The 26,740-nt window shown below is 45.0% G+C and overlaps 1 protein-coding gene across 1 annotated transcript in view; it reads right to left on the reverse strand.

Annotated features, from left to right (window-relative positions):
* COL13A1 (collagen type XIII alpha 1 chain) overlaps positions 1-26,740 on the reverse strand; it is a 165,485-nt gene that overhangs the window by 1,671 nt on the left and 137,074 nt on the right. The window contains exons 36-41 of the mRNA XM_030571227.1: positions 24,266-24,301; positions 21,462-21,515; positions 20,859-20,912; positions 20,109-20,144; positions 15,691-15,777; positions 1,347-1,385 (exon numbers count right to left, since the gene is read on the reverse strand). Of these exons, the coding sequence (XP_030427087.1) occupies positions 1,347-1,385; positions 15,691-15,777; positions 20,109-20,144; positions 20,859-20,912; positions 21,462-21,515; positions 24,266-24,301 (306 nt within the window). The remainder of the gene's footprint in view (positions 1-1,346; positions 1,386-15,690; positions 15,778-20,108; positions 20,145-20,858; positions 20,913-21,461; positions 21,516-24,265; positions 24,302-26,740) is intronic.

Consider the following 26,740-nt stretch of genomic DNA (forward strand, 5'->3'; position numbering starts at 1 on the left):
CAGTCCTGAGATGTCTAAAGTTGGGCACCCAAAGTTAGAGGCAGGTTTTGAAAATTAGGTCCCATGTGACTTGTCCAAGGCTACAGAGTATTTCAGCTGAACAGAGATTCCAAGGCTAGAAGAGACATTGTGATCATCTGGTCTGACCTCCTGTATAGCACAGGCCACAGAACTTCCTCAACATAATTCTTAGAGCAGATCTTTGAGGAAAAATATCCAATCATGATTTTAAAAGTTTCAGTAATGGAGAATCCACCACACCCCTGGTAAATTGTTCCGATGTTTAATTACTCTCACCATTTGAAATGTATGCCTTGTTTCCAGTCTGGATTTGTGTAGCTTCAGCTTCCAGCTACTGAACCATATTACACCTTATACAGCCAGGACTAAAACCTGAAAATCCCAGTCAATATTATAAACAATAAAACTGGAGCTGCTCACAGCACTAGGGCTTGAATTATCATTATATCTTTAGATTGGAATGTCCAAAGGGGACTAAGGGAGTTAAGTACCTAATTCCTACTGAAAGTCAATGGGAGTTATATGCCTGACTCCTTTAGGCTCTGTGAAAATCCCAGGTATACTGTTCCCTTCAGAGCTTTTAAAACCTCCTCAGTTGTAAAACATAAAGTATGCTAATTATAACTCAGGCAGAAGGTTATTGGAAGGAAATTTGGAGCTTTAGTTTATTTGTCTTGATTTTTATCTTAGCCGCTGGATTGGCTGTAATAACAATTTAAAACAACAACCTAACCACATTTAAGAGATTTCTGTTTCAAACTCTTATCTATTTACACCAGTAACTCCAGATTAACTCATTTTAAGTCTACTAGATCTGCAGGGGTTTAGAACTTCTGAAAATCAGATCAATTACCTTTATTTGGGTGCCTAAAATGGATTCAGGTGCTTAATATTAAGCACTCTACTTTGAAAATGTTGGCTTTTTATGTGCCTTAGTTTCCCCCAAATGGGGATAATAGTGCTTACCCATCTTTGCAAAGTACTTTGAGATCTATGGATAAAAAGTATGATTTACTAATAATGATATGTAGGAATATAACACAGCTAATGAGTTTTGATTCGGTGCAACTATAAGATTTTTTTAAGCCTGGAATATCCAGGGTTGCCAATACAATTCCACCATTTTTAACCTATTTTATTTGTGTATTATTGGATAAATCAAATGGACAGTTTTGGTCCTTGCTTGTCATGAGCACTGGCACTGAAAATCCACTGCATGCTTTACACATCTGTTTTGTCATTAGAAAGACTCATAGAAAAGCATCTGCAAAATGCATCAACACCTTTAATTCAGCACAGTCATAGAAGTTCCAAGATTATTTTACCTTATTCCAGCAGCCCTGAACTGGCAAGCCATCTTCCCCCTACAACAAAGAAGGAAACAAACACAGTTTAGGATCAGGAGACAGAGCTGGAAGGAAGGAAGGAAAGGGTTAACTACTATAGCTGCAACAAACAATTTAAGTCTGAGTTGGGCTGGGATGAATATCCTAATGTATATAATTTCCCCCTTTCTGTTTTGGGTTACCCAAATTTCTCGCTGAAAGACCTGGTTAGGGTTCAAGCCGAAACCAGAGATTCAAGAGGGAAATTTGTCTGTGTTGTGCAGAGAACACACACAGGCTTCCTGTTGATGGGTATTAGGCTGCAGGATTATGCATTTATGCTCTAGTTCTGCTGAGAAAATGTGTTGGGCTCTGCTTTCCTTGAAGAGGGAAATATAAAAGCTCCAATTCAGGAGTAAAACATATCAGGATGTTGGCAGTGGGAGACACGAACTGGCTGGTTATGTTGTCATACGTGACTCCATGTCATAATTCAGAGGTTACGTGCCATTCCTGACAACAAACAGCAAAGGGGATCCCAAACACTGCACTAACATTTGGACTTGCAGGAATGTCTAGAAAATATTTTCATTTAATTTATCTGGGCTGGCTTTAGCATTGAGTGAGGAATGGTCACTTTGTCCACTTGAGCAAAATTCATTAGGAGTTACGCTTTCTTATGTCTTGGCTGTATGGTCCTTATTTCTAAATATCAAGAAATCCCTTGTGTCAAATCTGCTGAGACATCAGAAATCTCTGTGTTGCACTGCTTGACACTTTTATTCTATTTGTAGATATTCTTCAATAGCAAGAAAGGAAATACAAATGGGGCACTGGCAAACTCTATACAGCATATAGGGTACAAAGAAAAAGGTGTGGCAGTCACAGATTTGTTAGAACACCAGTTCAGGATATGAGTTGGTGCTTTAAACAATTTTGAAGGTTCTAGATTGCAAGGTGTTCATAGTGGGGACTGCCTCTTTATCTGTGTTTGGGCATACTAGGATGAGATGTTTGGTCACTACCATAATATAAATTTTATTAACCATAATAAGACAGATGCAGTAACTCCTCACTTAAAGTTGTCCAGGTTAACATTGTTTCATTGCTGATAATTAGGGAATAAGCTTGTTTAAAGTTGTGCAATGCTCCCTTCTAAAGTCATTTGGCAGCCACCTGATTTGTCCACTGCTTGAAGGAAGAGCAGCCCGTTGCAGTTAGCTGGTGGGGCTTGGAACCAAGGTGGACTGGCAGCCCCCTATCAGCTCCCCTAAGTTCTCTGTGGGCAGCTGCCTTAGCAGGTGATCAATTGCCAGCAGTTCAGCTGTCCCTCCCCCCACTGCCATGTGTTGCTCCTGCCCTCTGCCTTGAAGCTGCTCCTTGAGACTCCTGTTCGCTGTGGGGGGGAGGGAAAGGGGAGAAAGAGGGGGGCTGTCAGGCTGTCCTCCCCCCCCCTGCTCCTGCATCCTGCTTACCCCATCTTCCATAGGGCAGGGGCGACACACCAGGGCTCAAGATGGAGGGAGCTTCTGGCAGTAGCTGCGGTCTCAGCAAGCTAATCTAATTAACAAGGCAGTGTACTTAAGAGTAGGGTCAGCGCACTTAAAGGGAAAATGTGCATCTCTCTCTCTCACACACGTTGTGTGTCGCTGTCTCCCCTCCCTCCATTCCTGCTGCCTTGTAGAGTGTGACAGTTAACCATTGAGGGCTCAGCCAATTGCTAGTTCATCATTTAGCAGTAAGGAATTCCCTGGGAAATATCCCACCCTCTGACTCCTCCACATCAACCACGCTTCACAATCATAATCACTGTGTACCAGTATTAAATTGTTTGTTTAAAATTTATACTCTGTGTGTGTGTGTGTGTACGTAAGTAATATAGTCTTTTGTCTGGTGAAAAAAAATTCCCTGGAACCTAACCCCTTCATTTACATTAATGGTTATGGGGAAATTGGATTCACTTATCATGGCTTCATTTAAAGTCCCATTTTTCAGGAACATAACTACAACATTAAGTGAGGAGTTACTGTACAGATAATCTGGGCCCAATAGGCCTATTTTTAAAGTGTTTGTGCTGTGCTTTTTGTGGGGAGTGAAGTGTGGGGATTGAGGCCTTTTCAGTGCTGGTTTGAAATGGATGCAAAGTGTTTTTTCTGGTGTGTCTGGCTAATCCCTTAGAGTTGGGATGAAGTCCAGAGTCAATGCCATCCAGATGGAGGCTCTGAGAATATATTAAGACATTACTGCCTCCATTTTGCTCAATTCCTATAGTGGTGGCATAGGACACTGATTTGGGAGAATGGATTATAAAACCGATTTCACCCTGTTTTGAAAGCTTATTTCACTGTCACGATAGGAATTTAACTGTTTAATAAGGAAGCAAAATACTTCATATCTAAATGCAAAAGTTTGGTTTTAATGTTAACTATAACATCTATAAATCTGGTTGAAAATGTATTTGGTCTTTGACATCAGGCTCCCTTACTTCTGCTGTCACTTTTCATCAAGATGGCTGCTGCCATGCTCAACCTAATTAAAATCCTAATTATTTTAAATGCTTACTACCAGGTGGTAGTTGGAGCCCTGTACTGAGGAAAATGGGTGCACTTTTCTTTAAAAGGGCTGTTTTCCACTATCTGTCTTTCTTACCTACCCCTAATCCTGGGTACAGCCAGGGCCAATTCAACCCCTGAGATAACCTAGAGCAACCTCAGGGATGCTCTTAATTGTGCTGGCTGGAAATAGCTTACTTGGAACCATTATGTTTGTAGGGATTGCTGGAATGCAGACCGTTCCAGTCACATTCCTCCTGTCTCAGCATGTTCCTACACTGACAGAGTCTGGGAGGTAGAGTACTAGAGTTGGCTCCACACCAGATAAGGATTCCTCTACCATGAAGAAATCTTTAGCTGCCCCTTTAAGACAGCTTTATGACCCCTTTGTGGCACCCTGAATAGCTGGCCAAATAGGCATTTTGCCTCAACAAAATGGATGGGATTAGGCCTGTATTCTCACAGGGCCCAAACCTTCAAGCCTTTCTTGTGCAGCATTCCTTTTGAAGTTGGCAGGATCCTGCACTAAAGGATGCAGGATCAGACATCCCTATGCAGGTTTAGTGTTTCTATTTTGAAAAAAAAATTGTATCCTGTAAAGATTTGGATATTAAAAGTAAACAAACAGGGTGACCTTTGCCTTGGTAATGGATAGATGAATTTTTGTGAAATGTTATCATTAATTCTACTCAGATCAGCACTAAACATCCTTGTGGAACAGGTAATAGAGGATGATGGGGAGAAATTACTGGGCTAATAAAGAAGTAAACAGCCTAACCTAACAAGTTAGGCCATTGATAGTTAGACAGTTCAATCAAATCCTTATAGAAGATGTCTACAACTGCTGTAACAGTTCGAGCTATTGGGTGATATACACTCCTGATGTAACTCTACTGCAGTTAGTGAAATTATACAAAGGATGAATTGGACCTATTTTCTTCAATCAAATTAGTTTATTCTTAGCTTCTTAAGTATTGTAGGAGACATCTCCACAGCTTACCATCTCATTTTTAAAAAAGAAAAGAAAAACCAAAGAGAAGAAAATGAACATTGTTATAATCAGAGAGAAACTAGTTAACTGAAGTACACGGATAAGCAACTTTGATGGATCAAATATCACTGGGTGATGACAGAAAGTCCTTTTCTGTTAATGTAGCCTCCCAGCAATGCTCCCTCCCCTAGGCTGCAGGACTGTGGAAATAAATGATTATGGATCCTTTACTGGGGAAGAAGTACATTCCCATTGGTAGGCTGGTGGTGGGGGGAATGAATTGTGTAGTGGACTGCAGGAGGAAATTGAAAGTTAGGTGTGTAAAGGAACAGGAAGCTGGAGAGTTATGGTTTAGGGATCAAAGGAAGGATAGGTCACAAGGAAGTGTTTGTTGCAGGCTAGTTTGCAGAGGGAGGGAGGTGGGACATGCTTATTAGTAATGAGTCATTAGAGTCCCATATTTCAGTTTTGCATTAGTTCACAGACTCCATACATTTGTGCAGATCCTGCATGGAAGTAAGTTGTGTCAGCAGAATGCCAGACAGTGGTAAGTATTAACAGTTTTGGGTCAACAAACATGCGTATTTAATGTCTCAGACAGGCTTGGATGCCAGAATACTGTATATTGGCATTTTCATTTCACCAGATTTCCTGGTGTGTCTCCCATAACAAAAATAGTCATGATAGACATGCATTATGCTGCTGCCCTGCAGTGCAATTTGCACTTGGAAGGAGTAGTGCCAGAGAAGATAAACTAGTCTTCTTGCATAGTGGAAGAATCCTTTTATCTAGAGATCCTCTCAGAGTGTTTTATGCAATTTAGGAATGTTCAGTATAGAAATGACTTGCAGTTGCAGGAGGTGAACTAGTTGATTGAACAGTTCTTTTGCATTTTTAGCTTCTGTGATCACATGTGTGAATGAGGGCAGTATTTGTTTATTTACCCAGTGTTCACAGAATAGGAGTTTCCATTAAAATCTTTATAGTTTGGCCTTTAAAGATGGCTATTATTACAGAAGTACTCAATTATTCACTATGCAAAGAATATTGAAATGCAAACTGCAGGGAACACTTGGAGTAACAGTAACGTTAACGACTTGCAAAGGCAAAACTGTAAAGATTTTGATGGCAACCACTGTATTTATCTACTCAGGAAAAACTCAGTTCAGATGCAGCAACTGTTTCTCAGTAAAGTCCCTCCTCCTTTTTTTTTAAACATAATTTTCCATTGGTTGTCTATGGTCCAAGAAGGTCAAATGAGCTGGTTGTGGTCATACCTTTTGCAAATGTGGTTGTGCATGTGTAACACCGAGTAGTGTTGGTGCTAACGTTCTAAGGGTATTTCTACCCTGCAACTAAAGGTGTGACTGAAGCATATGTAGCTGTGCTAGCTTTGGTCTAGGTAGCTTGAATAACATCAGTAAAGCCAAGGCAACACAGGCTTGCTGCTCAAATCCATACCCTGGCTCCCAGGTGGGCTTGTACCACCCATGCTGTCACAGCTGTTCCCGGACTGGTCAAATTAGAAATGGAAACTAGGAGGTTAAATCCTTAGACCTCACAGACTCTCAGTAGCTCTGCTTGAACTAGCAGGATAAAAATAGCAGTGTGGACATTGTGGCACAGGCAGTGGCTTGGACTTAGGTGGCTAGCCTGAGCTGTTCTTCTTCGAGTGATTGCTCATATCCATTCCAGTTAGGTGTGCGTGCCGTGCGTGCACGTTCGTCGGAAACTTTTTACCCTAGCAACTCCAGTGGGCCAGCAGGTCACCCCCTAGAGTGGCACCACCATGGCGCCTGATATATACCCCTGCCGGCCCACCCGCTCCTCAGTTCCTTCTTACCGCCGTGTCGGTCGTTGGAACTGTGGAGCACGGCTTTGCTGTCTTCCACGTCCCTAGCTCTCCTTCGTTGTACTGTTTATAGTTGTAGTTAGTAGTTAAGTGTAGTTAGTTAAGTAGTAATATAGTAAATAGTTGTAAATAATAGTGTAAATATTTGTTAGCCGGTTTGTGCCGTAGCCCTCCCCGGCACCTGGCACTGGGCCCATGCCTGGTTCGCCGGGCTTCAAGCAATGCGCAGCCTGTAAGAAGCCGATGCCGACCAGCGATCCCCACGATGCGTGCCTAAAGTGCCGGGGGAATCGCACATCTCGGACAAGTGCCGCATTTGTAAGGCTTTTAAGCCTAGGACAAAGAAGGAGAGAGACCAGAGACTGAGGACTCTCCTTATGGAAGCGGCACTCAACCCGGCAGCTTCACAGACCGTCACCTCTACACCGGCACCGGACCGCACCGGCACCGGAAAGACTCCCCGGCACCGACCTTCCCCGGCACTGGGTCCCGAAGCAAGGCCCTCGAAGTCTGCAACTCCATCCAGGCAGACTCGAGTGGAGCACCCAGCACCTGCCTCTGCCGCGGCACTACCGACAGGGATCCCGTCGACTCCGGGCCCAGAGGGTCCGTTGAGTCCGGTCCCGCCTAGCTCCCCCATAAGATCTGGCGTTTAGCTATTGGTCTCATCGACGCCGGAGACCTTCGCCTTGGCACGGGACCTAATTGCCCTGACTGAGCCAACTCAGCCTCCACCCCCGGTACCTCCGGTGCGGGTTGTGTCCAGAGGCAACCCGACGATGAGAGCGCCGTCTCGGGACTCACGCTCACTGTCGAGGTCCCGTCACCGTGGTCGCTTCAGATCCCGGCGCCCGCTCCCCTCGGCGGTACCGGTCGCACTCGCGGCACCGGTCGTCCTCCAGGCAGTCCCGGTCTTGCTCTAATCATCGATACCGGCACCGGGACTCTAGGAGCCGTTCCCGCCGTCGATCAGCTCCCCGGTCGACCTCCCGGCACCGAGCTGGTGGCAGGTCCCAGTCCCGGTCGACCTCCCGGCACCGCGTCAGTGGCAGGTCCCGGTCCCGATCCCGGCACCGAGTCCAAGACAGACCCCGGTCCCGATCCCGGCACCGGTATGACTCCCGGTACCGGTCCCCGGCGCTGAGAACATCTTCGGCGCCAGGACGAGGAGATTCTTACCAGCCACGGTCGGCCCCTCCATGGCCTTCCAGACAGCCGTCTATGTCGTCGCAGACGGACAGTGTTTACGCACTGGGCACAAACAGGCAAGCGGCCCTTTTTCAAGACCCTCCTCAACAGGACCAGGGACCGCAGCAGTGGGGGTTCTGGACACCCTGGGCGTATCACCAAGCCCAGGGCCCCCAGCAGCTTCCTCCTAGGCCTGCGACGACAGAGCACAGGGCGCCGGAGGCATCGCTGTCTCGCCCCCTCCCCTCCCCGGATGGAGAGGATGGGTCAAAACAGCAAGACCCTGAGCTCCCTCCGGAGTCAGAGGCAAGGGCTCAGACAGACCCCCCGCTGGACACTCTCTTGCCAGGGGTCTCCTCATCGTCTTCTCCCGATGAGGCTGTGGCAGGCACCTCTTCCTCTAGCCCTCCTCCACTAGATCTCAGGGCACATCAGGACCTCCTCAGGCGCGTAACGCAGAACTTGAGCCTGCAAGCTGAGGAGGTCTCCGAGATCGAGGATCCCGTCATCAGCATCCTCTCCTCTGATGCTCCCACCAGGGTCGCCCTGCCCTTTATTTGGACGATCCAGGCCAACGCCAATACGATCTGGCAATCGCCGGCCTCCATCCCCCCTACTGCACGGGGCGTCGAGCGGAAGTACATGGCCCCCTCCAAGGGCTATGAGTACCTCCATGTTCATCCGACACCGTGCTCCCTTGTGGTGCAGTCGGTGAACGAGAGGGAGCGTCATGGACAAGAAGCCCCAGCTCCCAAATCCAAGGAGGCCAGGCGTATGGACCTCCTCGGCCGCAAGGTCTATTCGGCGGGGGCCCTTCAGCTCAGGGTGTCCAACCAGCAAGCCCTTCTTAGCCGCTACGCCTTTAACTCTTGGGTGGCAGCGGATAAGTTTAAAGAGCTGTTGTCACAGGAGGCACGTCAAGAATTTGCGGCAATTCTTGACGAGGGCAAGAAGGTTGCAAGAACCTCGCTGCAGGCCTCCTTGGATGCTGCGGACTCGGCTGCTCGTACCCTCGCCTCGGGGGTGACAATGCGCCGCATCTCCTGGCTTCAGGTTTCTGGCCTTCCACCGGAGCTCCAATATACCATCCAGGACCTCCCGTTCGAAGGCCAGGGCCTGTTCTCGGAGAAGACAGACCCCAGACTAAAAAGTCTGAAGGATAATCGGGTCATTATACGCTCCCTTGGGATGCACACGCCCGGGACACAACGCAGACCCTTCCGGCCGCAACAACAGCAGCAGCGCCAGCCGTACCCCCAGTTCCGCCAGCGGCAGGACCTCAATAGGCGCCGCGGCAGAAATGGCAGGCGCAGACAGTCGGGGAATCAAGGGGGGCAGAACCAAAGCTCCTCTAAAGCCCCACCTGGACCCAAACCTTTGTTTTGAAGGTGCGCCCGAGGGCGTAGTACCAGTTTCCCCCACAGATCCTTCCCCCCATTTTCCAACCGCCTTTCGTTTTTCCTCCAGGCGTGGACCCAAATAACATCGGACCACTGGGTCTTATGCACGGTGCAGACGGGATACCGTCTGCAGTTTATGTCTTTTCCTCCCTCCCGCCCCCCACCCTTGTCCCTCTTCAGGGACCCCTCTCACAAGCAATTCCTCCGCCAGGAGGTGCAGACACTCCTCGACAAAGGAGCCATAGAGGTGGTTCCGGAGAACGAGAAGGGCAAGGGGTTTTATTCCCGCTACTTTCTGATCCCCAAGGCCAAGGGAGGCCTCAGACCCATCCTCGACCTGCGGGAACTCAACAAATATCTGGTGAAGTTGAAGTTCCGCATGGTATCCCCGGGGACCATTATCCCATCTCTGGATCCTGGAGACTGGTATGCCGCCCTCGACATGCAGGACGCTTATTTTCATATCGCCATATGGCCACACCACAGACGTTTCCTTCGGTTCGTGGTCGACCGCCATCACTACCAATTCGCGGTCCTCCCGTTTGGCCTCTCTACGGCCCCGAGGGTATTCACCAAATGCATGGCTGTCGTTGTCGCACATCTTCGACGCAGTCGCATTCACGTGTTCCCTTACCTCAACGATTGGCCGATTCGGGGCACCTCAGAGCTGCAAGTCCGCAGCCACGTCCGCAGGATCACTGGCCTGTTTACTACCTTGGGCCTCATGATCAATGTGGACAAGTCCACTCTGCTCCCCTCGCAGAGGGTAGAGTTCATTGGGGCCGTCCTGGACTCCACCTTGGCCAGGGCCCTTCTACCGTTGCCCAGGTTCCAGTCGCTGTCGACCATCGTTCAGCGCTTGCTGGCGGCCCCCATGACCTCTATAAGGACATGCCTAACCCTGTTAGGCCACATGGCGGCCTGCATGTTTGTGACAGGGTATGCGGAACTCCGCATGAGGCCCCTCCAATCTTGGCTCATCGCACAATACCGGCCGGCCAGACAGTCGCTAGACACGCTTGTCACAATCCCCCAGGGGTATTGGATTCCCTTGGCTGGTGGCTAGACCAGTCCATCGTGTGTGCGGGGCTCCCATTTCACCCACCCCAGCCCTCGGTGTCCCTAACAACGGATGCCTCAGACCTTGGCTGGGGGGCCCACCTGGGAACCCTGAGGACACAGGGCCTGTGGTCCCCGCAGGAGGTGGATCTACACATCAACATGCGGGAGTTGAGAGCGGTCCGCCTTGCTTGTCAAACGTTTTGTCACCAGCTTCGAGGTTGTTGTGTCGCGGTATTCACCGACAACACGACGACCATGTACTATATCAACAAGCAGGGTGGCACCAGATCCTCTCCCCTATGTCACGAGGCGATGCGACTCTGGGACTTTTGTATAGCCCACTCCATTCACCTCATGGCTTCCTTCCTCCCCGGAGTACGGAACACGTTGGCGGACCGCCTGAGCAGATCCTTCCTCTCACACGAGTGGTCCCTCCGCCCGGACGTCACCCTCTCGATCTTCCAGAGGTGGGGTTGTCCCGGGGTGGACCTCTTCGCGTCCAGGGGGAACAGGAAATGCCAGGCGTTCTGCTCCTTTCAGGGCCGGGAACCCGGGTCTATAGTGGACGCCTTCGTTATTCCGTGGATGACCCACTTGTTCTACGCGTTCCCTCCGTTCCCACTAGTCCACAAGGTCCTTCTGAAGGTGCACAGGGACAGGGCCCACGTGATTATGGTAGCCCCAGCGTGGCCCAGGCAGCATTGGTACCCCATGTTGCTGGACCTGGCCATAGCCAACCCAGTCCCCCTGCCCCTTCACCCGGACCTGATCACCCAGGACCACGGTACTCTCTGTCACCCGGACCTCCAGTCGCTGCACCTAGCAGCGTGGCTCCTGCGTGGCTGACCGGATCCGAGTTACGCTGCTCTACCCCGGTACGTGAGGTACTCTTGGGCAGCAGGAAGCCTTCCACTAGAGCGACGGCCAAGTGGAAGCGTTTCTCCTGTTGGTGCACGGAGAGGGGTTTCCTCCCTATGGAAGTTTCGGTCGCCAATATATTGGACTATATTTGGTCCCTCAAGCAACAGGGCCTGGTGATATCGTCCCTTCGGGTTCACCTGGCGGATATCTCCACCTTTCACCCGGGTGGGGAGGGCCGCTCCGTTTTCTCTCATCCGACGGTGACTAGATTCCTTAAGGGGCTGGAACGTCTACACCCCAACGTCTGACCCCCTGCCCCTACCTGGGATCTTAACCTGGTTCTGACTCGGCTCCTGGGGCCCCCCTTTGAGCCGTTAGCGACTTGCTCCCTGCTCTATCTTTCTTGGAAGACTGCCTTTCTAGTAGCCATTACCTCAGCTAGACGGATGTCGGAACTCCGGGCGCTCACGGTAGATCCCCCGTATACGGTCTTCCATAAAGATAAGGTGCAGCTGAGACCGCACCCTGCCTTTCTCCCCAAGGTGGTCTCAGCCTTTCACATCAACCAGGAAATCTTCCTCCCAGTTTTTTTCCCGAAGCCTCATTCCTCACGCAGGGAGCAACAACTCCACTTGCTTGATGTCCGTCGGGCTCTCGTGTTTTATGTGGAGAGGACCAAACCTTTCCGCAAATCCCCCCAGCTTTTCGTGGCAGTAGCGGACCACGTTAAGGGGCTTCCCATTTCCTCGCAGAGGTTATCCTCGTGGGTAACGTCCTGTATCAGGACCTGCTATGACTTGGCTCACATTCCTACGGGCCGTGTGACTGCGCACTCTACCAGGGCGCAGGCGTCGTCATTGGCTTTCCTCGCCCGCGTGCCCATCCAGGAGATCTGTTGGGCAGCGACCTGGTCATCGGTCCACACCTTTGCTGCCCACTACGCCCTGGTCCAGCAGTCCAGAGAGGACACGGCCTTCGGATCTGCAGTGCTCCATGCCGCGACTTCTCACTCCGACCCCACCGCCTAGGTATGGCTTGGGATTCACCTAACTGGAATGGATATGAGCAATCACTCGAAGAAGAAAAGACGGTTACTCACCTTTGTAACTGTTTTTCTTCGAGATGTGTTGCTCATATCCATTCCACACCCGCCCTCCTTCCCCACTGTCGGAGTAGCCGGCAAGAAGGAACTGAGGAGCGGGTGGGCCGGCAGGGGAATATAGCAGGCGCCATGGCGGCGCCACTCTAGGGGGTGACCTGCCGGCCCACTGGAGTTGCTAGGGTAAAAAGTTTCTGACGAACGTGCACGCGCGGCGCGCACACCTAACTGGAATGGATATGAGCAACACATCTCGAAGAACAACAGTTACAAAGGTGAGTAACCGTCTTTTACCTGTGTGTCCACACTGCTATTTTCAATACATTAGCTCAGTAGGTGCTATTGTAACTCACACACCTCCTGGGTGTAGTGTTCTGTCCCATCTAGTGGCACTGAGACCACTTAGGCCTGGTCCACACTACAGCGTTAAATCGATTTAAACAGCATTAAATCGATTTAACGCTGTACCGTCCACACTACAAGGCACTTTAAATCAATTTTAAGGGCTCTTATAATCGATTTCTGTACTCCTCCCCAACGAGAGGAATAACCCTAAAATCGATATTACTATATCGATTTAGGGTTAGTGTGGACGGAAATCGAAGTTATTGGTCCCATTCTTTTACTGAGCTACCCAGAGTGCACCGCTCCGGAAATCGATGGTAGCCTAGGACCATGGACGCACACCACTGAATTAATGTGCCCTAGTGTGGACGCATAAAATCGATTTTATAAAACCAGTTTTATAAAACCGGTTTTAATAATTTCGATTTTATGCTGTAGTGTAGACATGGCCTTAGAGAGAGATTAATGAGTCTGTTTAACAGGACTCATGCAGTAGAAGCTCCTACACTAAGCTCCAACGGTCCCCAGTTCAATCCTGCCTGCTGACAACCAGGGTCTGTTGGCGTTACACTATCATAAGCCTCACCCATGCTCCCAGACATACCGTAAGGAACAGATTCTGCATTTAAGCTGTTTTTTTGAGTAAATGAATAAACTGATGCTTTTTAGTGTGATGGCAAGAGCAGCTTTGTCATATTTGGGTTAGAGACAGTATTTAGGAAGAGGCATTAAAGTGATAATATCTCTTTAAGAGTCAAGTAAGATGGATGTCAGGAAATGTACTAGGCAGCCTTCAAGTCAAGAGTAACTTTCTCTGAAACACTAAAGAACAACAGAAAGGAGAAATGTTGGGCCTGCTGCCAGAGCTGAGGCCAGAAGAGGAGTTTGAGCTGGCACTCCCTTATCACAAGAGAGAAGGAGTTGCTGGCATGGGATTCTCCATGAAGGTCCCTCAGTTCTGAAAGATTCTTTCATTAGAGCCCAAATTCGTTTACATTCTGAATGCACTGCAAAATCCATAATTTCCCCCCAGACATTTATGTTGCTCATGAGCGATTGAAAAATGACTTAGGTGAGGTCTTTTGCTAAGTCATGGCATAAGAGTGGAGTGCTTCAGTCTTTTCAGAACACTCTTATAATTAGAAATTAGTTACTGGAAACTTGATGACTTGAAATAGTGTACTGGTGTGTTTCTCAGGGATTGTTTGAGAGTTATGTCTGCATTCTGATAGGTTGTTTTGAAATGTGGGCGGTGCATAGGTGGTGTGGAGGAGAGTCAGACTTTACTTTCAAGTATTCACACTTGGCCAGCGGAGTTAATGGAGGATTTAAGCATTTCTAATGATCAAACAGAGAGTTGAGGTGTTGGAGGGTCAACTTTCGAAGCATTGGTCCAGCAGAGGATCTGAAGGAAATCTTACAAGAAGAAATGAAGCAGTTATGAACAATACTCTGTTAATACTCTAATGTGGTAGAACATCCCGACTACTGCTTCATTTCTCCCCGCACTACAAAGGGATGGCTGTAGCAACCGTGACTCACTGCAAAGGGTGTTATGGGTCATACTGTGAAGCAAGCTGGGTGAGGGGAAGTAGGATGGAGATTGGTAAGGATGACACCATTGCTGTAGGTTTACAGTTCATGCCACTAATTGGAGGTATCATAAAATAACAATCAAGAACGAAAAGCAAACAGAAGCATGCAGGAAAGGGAAGGTAACACCATACCAATGGGCAAGGGGCATCCAGCCCGTCCAGCCCAGGTAACCCCGGCTCACCCTTCTCGCCTTTAAAACCTCGGAGTCCCTGTTCATGAAATCAACCACTATAATTATTCCAGTCAATGCCATCCCCTCCATGTCATGGGAGGAGAGGCCCAGTCCCGCATTGGTATAATAAAAAGGCACTCAAGCTACATACCCAGTTCATAAATAATCAGTGTTTTGAATCTCTAGTACATAACCGGTAGGAAAGGTTGCCTTGCTGGTTCTGTATTCTGTGTGAGTCTGAAGATGCTTTTCTGATTTTGTTAAATCTGGGAGGACTCTATTGGTTGGGGGAGTGGGAAGAGGATCTCTGTTTTTAGAAATCATCTTCAGTTGCTGTCCCCACTTTGAAACAAAAGAGAATAACTTCTGTGCAGGATCTGTCTGGGCACGTACACTGCACTTATTACTGTGGTACGCAACTGACTCTTCAGCTTGAGCAAATAATATACCTGTGGTGGGGGGGGGGGAAACTAAAAAGATCAGTGATAACATTTTAGACACAAAGAGTTTCCTTAATAGCAAGGGTATGACTGATATATATAAAATAAACCTTGCTGCCATATAGCATTATTTTTCCATTTGTGTTTTAGAAAATAATTTGGATAATTCTTGCTACTTTTTAAATGTAAAGAGGCTTCCAATGAAGTGAATGTCATGTTGAATGACATGGCCATCTTGATCATTTTTTGTACCTCCCATCAGATTTCACACCAATTTGTTTTCCCTCTGGGTATCCTAACCTGGGTGCCCTGTGTCATTATTAAGAAGCGACTCCCCTACAAACACATCAGATGGACACTGCTCAGAGGCAAAAAAGAAGGCATTTTAGATTTCATCGCTCCTTAAGGGTGATGATATTAAACATTGCTAAAGAACAGCAACCCGCAAGTGGGGGCATGGGAGTTCCAAGGTTCTCCTTTCATAGTAAAACCCCTTTGCTCTCAGCCTCCTGCCATTTCACCCATTCCTTTTTGAGTTCCTGAAAGCAAAGGGCCAAAGCCAAAGTTACTCCATAGCCCAATTGCTCTTTAAGGAACTGTTCCTGTCTCACACTGAAGAAAACAGCTGTGCCATAGACTCCAGTTGGAGCAGTGCAGGACCTTATTTAAGCAATGTGACTTTTGTTATAGCAGGTGCTCTTTATGTCCAGCATTTACTTTAAGTTTTCCTTCTTTCTTCCTCATTGGCAAATCTTAAAATAAAACATTTCATAAAACAGAACATACCAATGGACAGGGTGCATCTAATCCAGGCGCTCCTTGGTCTCCCTTATCCCCTTTAGGCCCTCTAGAGCCTTTCTTGCCCCTCTCCCCCTGTAAATAATAGTTTAGTCCAAGAAAAAAAAATACACAAAAGCTTTAGGATCATCCATTTCAAATAAATGTCAGAGATAGTTTTAAAAAAATAAATAAATAAAACAAATGTCTAGAAAAATATTGTAAAAAAGGAGATTCCTTCAGTTAAGTTGCTCTGATAGGAAAGCCTTTTGTGGATTTATTGATATTTTTTATTTACATGTATTGCACTTCAGCAATTGTCCTGATAAGAATTCTGACCCCTCCATTGCATTAAATGAACCGTCAGCCCCCTGAACTTTGTAGATGGGATTGCACTGGGGACTTCTCCAGCCAGGAGAGTGACACCTAATACCACTCAGCAGACTGGCTAGGACAGGGGTGGCCAACCTGTGACTCTGGAGCCACATGCAGCTCTTCAGAAATTAATATGCGGCTCCTTGTATAGGCACCGACTCTGGGGCTGGAGCTACAGGCGCCAACTATGCTGGGGGGAGCGCACTGCTCAACCCCTGGCTCTGTCACAGGCCTTGCCTCCACTCCACCCCTTCCTGTCCCCTCCCCTGAGCCTGCCGTGCCCTCGCTCCTCCCCCCGCCCCCAGGCTCCTGCACACCAGGAAACAGCTGATCAAGAGGTGCGGGGAGGGAGGGAGAGGTGCTGATCGGCAGGGCTGCCGGTCACTGGGAGCAGCGGGGGGTGGAGGGGAGAGGGAACTGATGGGGGGCTGCTGATGTATTACTATGTCTCTTTGGCAATGTACATTGGTAAATTCTAGCTCCTTCTCAGGCTAAGGTTGCCTAGCCCTGGGTTAGGAGATGTTTGGACACTGAGTGGTCCTAAGCCTGGCTCAGGAGCCCAAGTGTGTCACTTCTTAGACTCTCATGAGCTCTACTGACCCAAGGAACAAGATACTGGCCACTTGATTCCAAGTTTGGCTCTCCTGTTTTGTCACATCCTTGGACCTGATTACCAATTAATTAGTTTTACACCTGTTTTCCTTTATCCTTCTCCTTGTCCTTCCCCCAAAAGTATTTCTGGTTTATAATAATATAATAAGTAATTTAAAATGCATTCTCTTAAATTATTTTTAAAATACCATATGTTTTACGTAAGCATTTTCCACTGCTTTGTTTAAATGCTGTCCTTTTAAAAAAAAATCTCTCTCTTTCTTGATTAACAAAGGTAGGTCTATATCTGTCACAGCTTTAATTTTAACAAATGAATTAGCCTGATATTGCTGCTGTTTTGTGCAGAGAGGGTCTGAGTTTTCTCTGGTATAAAATTGGTTTAAGTCAGTGTCACTCCATTGACTTCAGTGATGTTACTCTTGATTTACATTGGGGGTCTGTGAGAAAAGAATCACACCTACAGAATGAAATTCATCCCTGTGCAGAGGGCCAGCATAAAGCCTATGTAAAAACAGGAAAGAAGAGGATCTTAAATAGTGAACAGGTCTCCCACTGGCCCTCTGCACAGGGTAAATTTCACCCTCAGCTCATACTAAATTAAATAGAAATTCTAAGCGCAGGTCAACATCAGGATAGGCCTCGATATTTACAAGAAAATATATATACAAAATATCTTCATATTAATTATATTTTAAAAAGAGCAGAACTTTTCAAAGCTGCTGAGGATACAATGGAAGTGGGATGGCTGAAGAGGGAATAAAATCAGGCAGCACAGGTATAGATTTAAAAAAGAAAAAAAAAGTAAAAGGTTTTAGACAAAATAAATTACAAGCTGACAAAAGAAATGGATGGGATAGGAGAGGTAACTAGGAGAAATCACCCAGGATCAAACACTGGAACAGAGAGGATAATCCAGGAGAAAACGTGGAATGGGTTGTAGTGGAGGGAGGAGGAAGGACCCAGGAAAAAAGGCAGAAGAAGAGGAAGGGATAAAGGGGACAAAGGTGGACCTGTAGAAGCAAGGAATACATACGAACACACAGACAGGAGAAGTAAAAAATAGATATTATAAAAAAATGCGAAGAGTTTAGCTTTAATGCACATGTTCAGCATTTATACTTTTTCAGTTGGGTATTCCACGAGGCTGTCATGTTCCAGTAACATTTCAGTTGTTACATAGCACACTATTTTCATGACTGCACTGGATCTTGAAGGCTATTATTATACATCCTACAGTGACATAAGAACAAAGGGCTCTGCTCCACAGAAAAGATCCACAGCATAAAAAGGCAGGGTTCTGTCTTTTGCAACTGGAAGGCCAGTGAAGGGGATTTTTGCCAAATTATGGCAGGGAATGGGGTGGGCACTTCAGAACCTATTTTCAATGTGTTAATCACAATGTATGGGCATAAATCTTAATAGCCCATGGCTGTTACTAGTACCTACTATTAAAAAGATTTTTAAATAACAGCTTCTTTTCCAGCAAGAAAATGTATTAAACACCTGCCTTGTGTTTGAATTCAGTTGTTAAAGCTGTCTGTTCCAGGTCTCCTGTCAGAGAGTCTATCTCAGAGGATCAAAATAAAAGACATTTGTGCCTGAAGAAGTCCACGTCATTTCATTACTGTGGCATGTTTCCCATAAATGGGTACGAAAGTACCATCACCTATGCTTAACCCTGGGCTATGGGAAAGGAGAGCAAACTCCTTCTGACTAAACTGTTTGGCTAATGAGAGACCCTATTTGGTAGCCTGACAATGAATTTAAGCACACAGAAGTCTCCGGATTTCTGCGAAATGGAGCATGTGAGGTATTTGTAAGAATGTCAATTAGACTGGGGCATCAGACAAAGCCATTTGCTACAGGAAGCTTACATTTTTTAAAATAAAATTTACTCTAATTCCTCAGAGTTACTCTAATAAGTGGCCCACTTAATAATTTGTTAAAAGGACTGTGGGCTGAGGAAGAGTCCATCATTAAATTGTTAGTGATAAAATATATATTTGCTGGATCAGACTTGAAAAGCTACAGTGTTTGCCCATTTACAAACTCAGTTTTCTCAAACATTTTTTGTTTCAAAAAATTTGTTGCATTTTAGCCAAATATTTATTTCAAGGGGAATGTGACACTCCCCTCTCATCATCTATGGAAGTTGCTGTTCTTCTCACTTGTCAGTTATTTTTATGTGAGGGAGAACAATGAAGCCACGTTAACCCAAATTGATTCCTACTGCAGCCAACAAAAGTCCCATTCTCTAAATACATTATCCAGATTTAAAGCCAACTGAAAAAGTCTAAATAAAGATCCTGTTAAGGTTATGTCTTATTCAGGAAAAAAACCCTTAATAAAATAAAGAGAAGGTTAAAGAGCAAAACCAGAAGTGGAATGATTAAAAGGTAGTAGCACCTTGGAGCTGCCATGAATTTCAAGAAATTTGGAATAGTCTCTCCTTGTTTAAGATGCTGACTGGCAGTGCATTTTTCAAAATTGTTAATCTGTCCAACATAGAATCAGAGGAGCACTCCAGATGATAAGGAAGGAGAGACAGCACTTGCCCAATGTTATCAGCAAATATATTCATCTCATACAATTACTGCTTTGGCACATATTCCATCACAGCTTTAGTCTATTTCTGAAGTGCTTGCATATGGCATCAGAGCCTTATAAAGAGAATCTATATGTATCAAGTGAATAAGCTATTCTCAACTGTGTATCTCTTTATTGTTATCATCAAAGGATTCAGATCACTAATAATCCTAATATAAAAAAATCTTTTAAATATGTACACTTTGGTATAGTTTTTCTTTATAACACAGGCACATGAGTAAAAAAGATTGTCGGCAATTAATATAATCTATTGCTTTTCTTAGGACCTGGCTCTGCAGTTCTTGTACCAATTCAAGTCAAAGCCTGAGTAAGGAGTCTAAGACTGTGTGATCCTGTTCTTTATTATAGTCATATTTAATTTCTTCTCCAGATTTCCATGTTTGGTTGAAAAAATGAAGTAATTCTGGAAATTTTGGAAAACATTTTGCTGCAATAAAGTGGCTGACATTCTTTTTCAGCATCAAGGGGAATTTGGGTACCATGTAACAAGATTTAGCTATACCGCCGTTATTACCACTAGTGGGAATTGTCTGGTTTACATCTCTGCACATCTCACTAAGCATGTTAAGGTAGGATTTTCAAAGGCACTCGGCATTGGCCTCATTCAGTGAGAACAGAGAGAGGCCACCACTGAGTGCTTCTGAAAATACAGCAGGTATGCTTTAGTGTTTGAATGATGTAAACACTGTAAATTACACATCTGTAAATTGCTTTATAAGGGTTTAACACGTAGGAATTCATCTGGTTTTTTCCAGGTAATTCCGAACTTAACCATTCCACCACTACATAAAGACATTAGTAACCAAATGCAGGAAGTTTGGTTCCTGACTTACCCGGTTTCCTTTGTCACCAGATGGGCCTTGTAAACCCTAAAATAGAGCAGTAAGAAGAAAAAAAAAGATTTTATGTCAGCCAAACTGGTCTCTTTGTTTACTCAGCCAAAATAATTATTCAGACAAAAACTCAGCAAATAAACTAACTTCTTCATTTCTATTTTAAAGCTAAGATAGTCTGTGACCATCTAAAGCTACAGCTCCAGTCCTACACCTGCTAAGCACATGAATAAACCCTGATCATGTGAATAGTCCCATTGAAGGGCTACTTGCATAACTAGGATTCCAAAACAAGGCCCCAGTTCTGTCTTGTCAGACTTTGGAAGGCTGGTGTTCAGTTCAGAAAAGTAAACACTTGGAATGGATATGTTCAATAATAGCACCTTAGTATAACATATGAATAGTCTAAGCATGGTTTACTTTACCCAGTAATTTCAGGATCTACACTGCTACATATTTGATTCTCTATATTGTTCTGCTGGCTAGAATAATTTTTTTCTATTATTTGTTTTAAAGTAATTGAATTATTTAAATAATATCACTGAGAGCGCTGGGACTGGGAGAAAAGTCTCTTACTTTGAAAATTAAAACCAGGATTTTAATTTACCGTTATTTGTACAAATTCCTCAGTTTCACTTTGGCATTAATATGTCAGTGAGAGAACATTTTCTCCCATTACAGCAGAGTATGCTGCAGTTGGAAGGTGAAAGCTTCGTGGATGACAGAGAATTTAGAGACCCCAATACTTACAGGAAGCCCAGCTAGCCCCATTGGTCCTGCATTTCCAGGGTCACCTTTACTGCCCTAAAATAGAGACAAAAGAGATTTTTTGTATACAGTACGCGGGGTAAAAATACACTTTGATCTGGAAGTTCAACTCACAAGAGTGTAGCTGCAGTGGTATGGGCAGAAGGAGGTCCTAGCTGCCCAAGTATGTATATAGCACCTTGGAGGGTAAATGCTTGGGGTGGCTAGCCCCTCTTGCTACTTGCGCCACCACGGCCACACTCTTCTTTTAGCGGCTAGCTCAATGAGAGCTAGCATGGGTATGTCTCCCCGTGTTGTAATTTGTACTTCCAGCTTGAAGTATAGACATATCCATTAACAGGCTGGGCACAGATGGATAAATGAACACTTCTGAAAATAAGGCAGAGGGCACTCATTTCCAGGCCTCTAGTTGCTGTGCAGAAAAAAGCCAAAATATAAAATTCTTAAAAGTCACAAAGAGCCAAGTCCCAACTTCTGGAAGGAGCTGCAGTTACTGTGCTTCAGGAACAGTAGCAGCTGGCACCGTCCATGAAACTTTGAAGAAGTTGGAGAGGTGTGTGGGTGTGTGTTTTAAAGCTAACTTACCCTTTCCCCTTTTGGTCCTGCTGGTCCTGGAGCTCCAATTGGTCCTGGAGTACCCTGAAATTTTAGAGACAAAAACACACAAATCATTTTCTTCATGTTCAGGCTTCTTTACAACTGAGAAACAGCATGGTCCTTGAGGAAAAAGCAGAGCTGAGAAGGAGATTCAATTATGTAAGGAGTCATTTGAATTACTATAGCTTTCAGGGTTGATGAGGACAGGTTCTCTTAACAACTCTCACATGCAATTATAGGACCATAGAAATTGCCATACAAGATCCGTATATTTTACAAAGCCTTATTTTTATTGGGGGAGTGGCCTTCTTGAAAAATAACATTGACAGACACCCCTTTATTTGCTAGGTGACTGTAGTTTTACCCGTGAGTTTGCATCCCCAGCAAAGCTGAAACCTGTAGCAGCAGAAAGGCGATGTAGACATTTTAAGCTTTTTTCCAGATGAGTTCAGTTGAGCAAAAATGAAATAGAATTTGCATTATTTTTTGGTAGGCAGGTTCATCATGCAGATTGAAAGGTCACCATGCCGCACGGACGAATGCAGATGCACGCATACACAGAGGCAAACGTGAGAGAGTACCCATTCAATCCTAAATCCTCTGTCCACTCTTTCACCATTTAAATCACTCCAACAAGTTCTAGGTCATGGTAAAGGGAAAATCCAGTCTCTGTGCTCAGCCTTTGGCCCTAGAATCAATCTTCCTTTTTCGTACCAAAATTTTCAGCCACATTGAAGCTTGCTTGGATGTTGGTAAGTTAATTAGTCAATCCAATCAATTCTTATCTTTTTGCATTAATAATACAGTAGGCGGCAATAGCCCTTTTGGCCATGAGAAGTGTTATCATTCTTGAAGACAAGACAACTAATTCAGATTTTCTGTGGAAATCCTTATGATTTACACTCATTTGAATCTGGATTCAGCCTCTTGTGGACTCCTATGCCACATGTCATAACTAGGGTTGCAAATTTTGGTTGGACATATTCCTGGAGGTTTTGCTGGGTGACATAAGAATTAACCTTTAATTCATGGAGACTCTAGGACAGTTCTGGAGGATTGGCAACCTTAGGTCATATGAGCGTTCTGTGCCACAGTATCTAATGTTCCCCAGGCTGCCATTTTTAAATCTAACTAAAGGATTAGGAGATTTCAAAGCACCTTCCTAAACAGAACATATTTATGCATTTACCTCTTTAACTGTATGCCAAATCAGATCATATTATGTTGGACTGGTGAAAAACTAGCCAGGCATCCAACTTCCAATTTTGTAATTCTTTCATGGATTGCTAGAAAGGAAAATTACCTCTCAGTCAGGAATGTAAAAGGGAGACCTTTTGGACCTTTTACAGTAGCTTATCCTTTTGATTGAAGGAAAAGGAAGTGGAGGTTTAATCATGAGAGGTTGGATCCTGCAATCCTCACTCACAAAAGGAGTCCCACTGACTTCTGTAAGATGACTCATGTGAGTAAGAAGGACTATTTGTACCTGTAAGAATTTGCAGGAACTGGCTGGAGAAGTAATTCATCATGACACACACACATGCCACTACAGTGTAAACGAGGAAAAAAAATTATTCCCTGGACCATAAGTGCACCATGGGAATTTTAACTACCTGTGCATTTTCTCCATTTTAAGATAGTTTAAGGCTTAGAGTCCCTAAAGATCCATAGGGAATATCTAGAAAATTTGTAAAAGTAAATATACAACTTCTTGAAACAAATATGCAAATTAGAAGTTATCATTCAATTTCTGTTTCAGGGGAGTTATGGGGCAATGAAATTAATTCCTGTTCCACTGGAAAAGGGGAAGTCAAAGTACCTCTCAAAAAGTGAAATCTGACTGGATTTGGAGGCTATATAGCATCCTCTGAAGAAATAACAATACTTTGCCCTTACATAGTAATTTTCATCTAAGGATCAAAAGTGCTTTATAAAATTGGGTTAGCATCATTATTTTTGTTCTCATTTTACAACTTAGGAAACCTTAGACACAGAGAGGTTATCTGACTTGCCCCAGGTCTCACAGTGAGTTAATGACCGAGTGAAGGAAAGAACCTAGCAGTCTCAGCCTCCTGCTCAACCACTAGACATCACTGCCTCCCAGATGAATAAAATTAAAGTTAAATCTTCCACCAATGATTTTGAGACTTGGGAAAAACATTTATGAAGTTGCTGAAGCTCAGGAAATTGTGTGGTGTGTTGGTGCTCACTAAGGGGTGGCTTGTGCTGTTTTTCGGAAGGTTTCTCACATGCCTCTCCTCCTACTGGAGAAGTGCATTTAAGGTTATAACAAGAGCTGCGCATGCAACCCATTGCAATGCAGTCCTAAATGGTATGTGTGAAAAGAGTACACAATGAGGTGTTACTATGCCTAAGACAAGTCTGAGGAGATGCTATTGCACAATGCTGTAAGCAAGGCTACCACTGGGAAAGACAAGACGGAGACAGTTCACAATATGAGGACAGAAGTACATGGCATAATGGGTTCATGCAGAGGCTTCATTTAATATAATCCCGGTAATAATAATAAAGTAAAAAAAAAAAGTTTAAAAGGATGTGATTAAGGCCAAAACCCCTAATCTGGCCAAAACCTGGAAGTACATTATTGAGAGTGACAAGAAGGCGATCTTTCACCTCTCAGTAACAATATCTAAATTTAGCATTTTGACATCCTATCCATCTTCAGGGAAAAGAAAGCGACTCATAATGTAAACGAGGGCATAGTGTGATGGACAAGACACATCACAGTACCAGGGAAGAGGAATGTAGGGTAATGGAGAAATGAAACTCACCGGTGGTCCAGGCCTGCCGTCTAAACCTGAAGCACCCTGAACAGATGGGAAAGGGTTAACAAAAAAGGCAGGAAGGAGTGGGAGGTGAGGGGAGAAAAAGGAAAGGGGGAGGGAAGAGGTGAGTGAAGCAGTGACTTGAGACAAACATATGCTCGCAATAAACAAAAACAAAAAATAAGAACTCAGGGACAGGTGATAGTACTTACAAGGAAACCAGTGAAAACATAGAGACACTGAATGCATGTAATACTGGCTAGTGCCTTTAAGATACCTTTGAAACTGCAGCATTCCCTCTTACTCTGTACCAAAGTACCGCTCAGTGCTCACCCTAGGGAGAAGCTGCTCTGTCCTGTTCTAGGCAAGGAGAAGGGCACTGTGACACTGGAGCTGCGGACCCTTGTAATGACAGTGTCAGGCTGTCCAGTGCAGCACTGAATTATCGGTGAAATGAAATACAGCACTGGTACTAGAATGGAATCGAGGTGCCTGGAACCAACCCAGATATCGATAGATTCTGGAGAGCCATCCACTGCTCAGGGAGTTCCCAGTGTGTGTCAGTGGGGATGTGTGTTCCATTTTCAAAACTGCCCATGCCTCACATAGAGAGAGCTGCATGGTCTAGCAGTCAGATAAGCGGGTAAAGCCAGCTGTTGGGAGTGGCTGAAAATCAGATTTATATTGGGAATCTTGCTTTAGCTTCAACTTTGGAAGGGTCACTGCTGAGCCTTAATTTGAATTATAGCTTTCTCTGTCTGCCTGAATCTTACACTGAAGTATATACCTGGGTTTAGTACTTAGGTATCCAGATACAATGGTGATGAGGGTGGTTTAAATGCCTACATTGGTAGACAGATGGGTTTATAGGATCACTGTGTCGTCATTGGTATTATTCGGACATCATATGTTTAATATTAGGTGATCATTACATTATCAGACAGGAACAGCGGGTTAATCATCAAGGAGAGTTCTTGCATACACATATGATATCTTGTAATCAATAGTGTAGGACATGTACGTGATAGAGTGTTGACAATATTTCTCAATTTTGATCTCATTCGCCTGGTTGCTGTGTGAATGCTTTAATTTGTAATACTGTCTAGAGTAGCTGTTTTTTAAATATGTAAGGCCAATTCCATAAAGGTACTTACATGCCTTAGACCCATTTTTAGGCTCCACTGTGGTTTGCAAAACTTCTGCTCAGTTGCCACCTAAACTCACTTGGCCCCTACGTTTTTGTCTCTGGGTATGTGCACTGCTGTCTCAGTCTAGGTGGCTGAATGCCTGTGTCCCACCTAAGCCCCCGTGCGATCCACAAAGCAGGGGAAGACAAGCAGAAGAGCCAAGCTCATTCATGGGGCCCAATCCAGTGGGTATGCTCAGAGGCTGCCTACCAGACTGGGTCCCATTCAAAATTATTATTATTAGTGGTGGTGACCTTACAATATTTAGCCAGAGGTCAGTGCTCTGACCTGGGTTGTGGGAGATCCAGGTTCAAATGCCCTTTCTGTCTGAGTGGGAGAAAGGATTTGACAAGTGGTCTCCCACCTCTCACGAGAGTGTGCTAATCACTGAACTAAGGGATACTCTGATGTGGGACTCCTGCAGTGTCTCCTGTTGAACCTGTTCCTCTGTGAATAAATAATTAAAGGATCATTGGAACAAGGGACTGGGCCCTCAGTGTCCCACTTCCCTGCTGGCTGCCCTAACCACAAGGCATTCTCACTCACTATCTCTCTGGATCCCTTTGTGGGTCTGGGTCTAAATGTTTAAAGTCAGCGGGCCAAATTCTGGTCCAATTTATCGCCCTTAGTTGAGCTCAGTGGGATTGTGCTGCTTTAACAATTGATTTCTAACACATTATCTACAGTCTATCTTTGTCACGATAAATGTTAATTAGATGCTTAATTATTTTCAACCACGTTTAGGGGTCTACATTCTGAAAACTTGCAGGATCAGGCCCTTTATAGCTTAACAAGAGAGTATTTATATGTCCTGAGTAGGTAGCTTATTTCCTCTGAATACGGCAAATAAAATCCATCTATATTTCAATAAACATTTTGCTAACTGTCAATGGCTGCATAGCTCAATAATTACATTTTATGTGGTTTATTTACTACCCAGTTATATTTTTGAGGTTGAATGTGATATTGGGAGGGTTTCTGCTTTCCACATTTCTTATAACTCCCCTGAGAGCAAGTTTGTTTCTTGATTTATTGCCACTTGCATTGCATTATAAGGAACTGTAGATGGGAGACCCAGTAAGGAAATGTGTGAGCCAGCCCATCGGTGCAACATGCTTCCCAACCAAGTTTCATATGTCATATCCTCATTTTTGAAGTCATTTAGCACATCTCTGCTTTAAACATCTTGGCACTATTGTTATAAACAAAGACATGCAATTTTCAGCCAAAACTATCTGGACAAGGGAGCTGGGTGATAACACAAAGGCCAATAACAACAAATCACACAGGTGCA

The sequence above is a fragment of the Gopherus evgoodei genome, chromosome 7 (genome assembly GCF_007399415.2).
Source record: "Gopherus evgoodei ecotype Sinaloan lineage chromosome 7, rGopEvg1_v1.p, whole genome shotgun sequence".
In the NCBI taxonomy this organism is placed as follows: domain Eukaryota; kingdom Metazoa; phylum Chordata; order Testudines; family Testudinidae; genus Gopherus; species Gopherus evgoodei.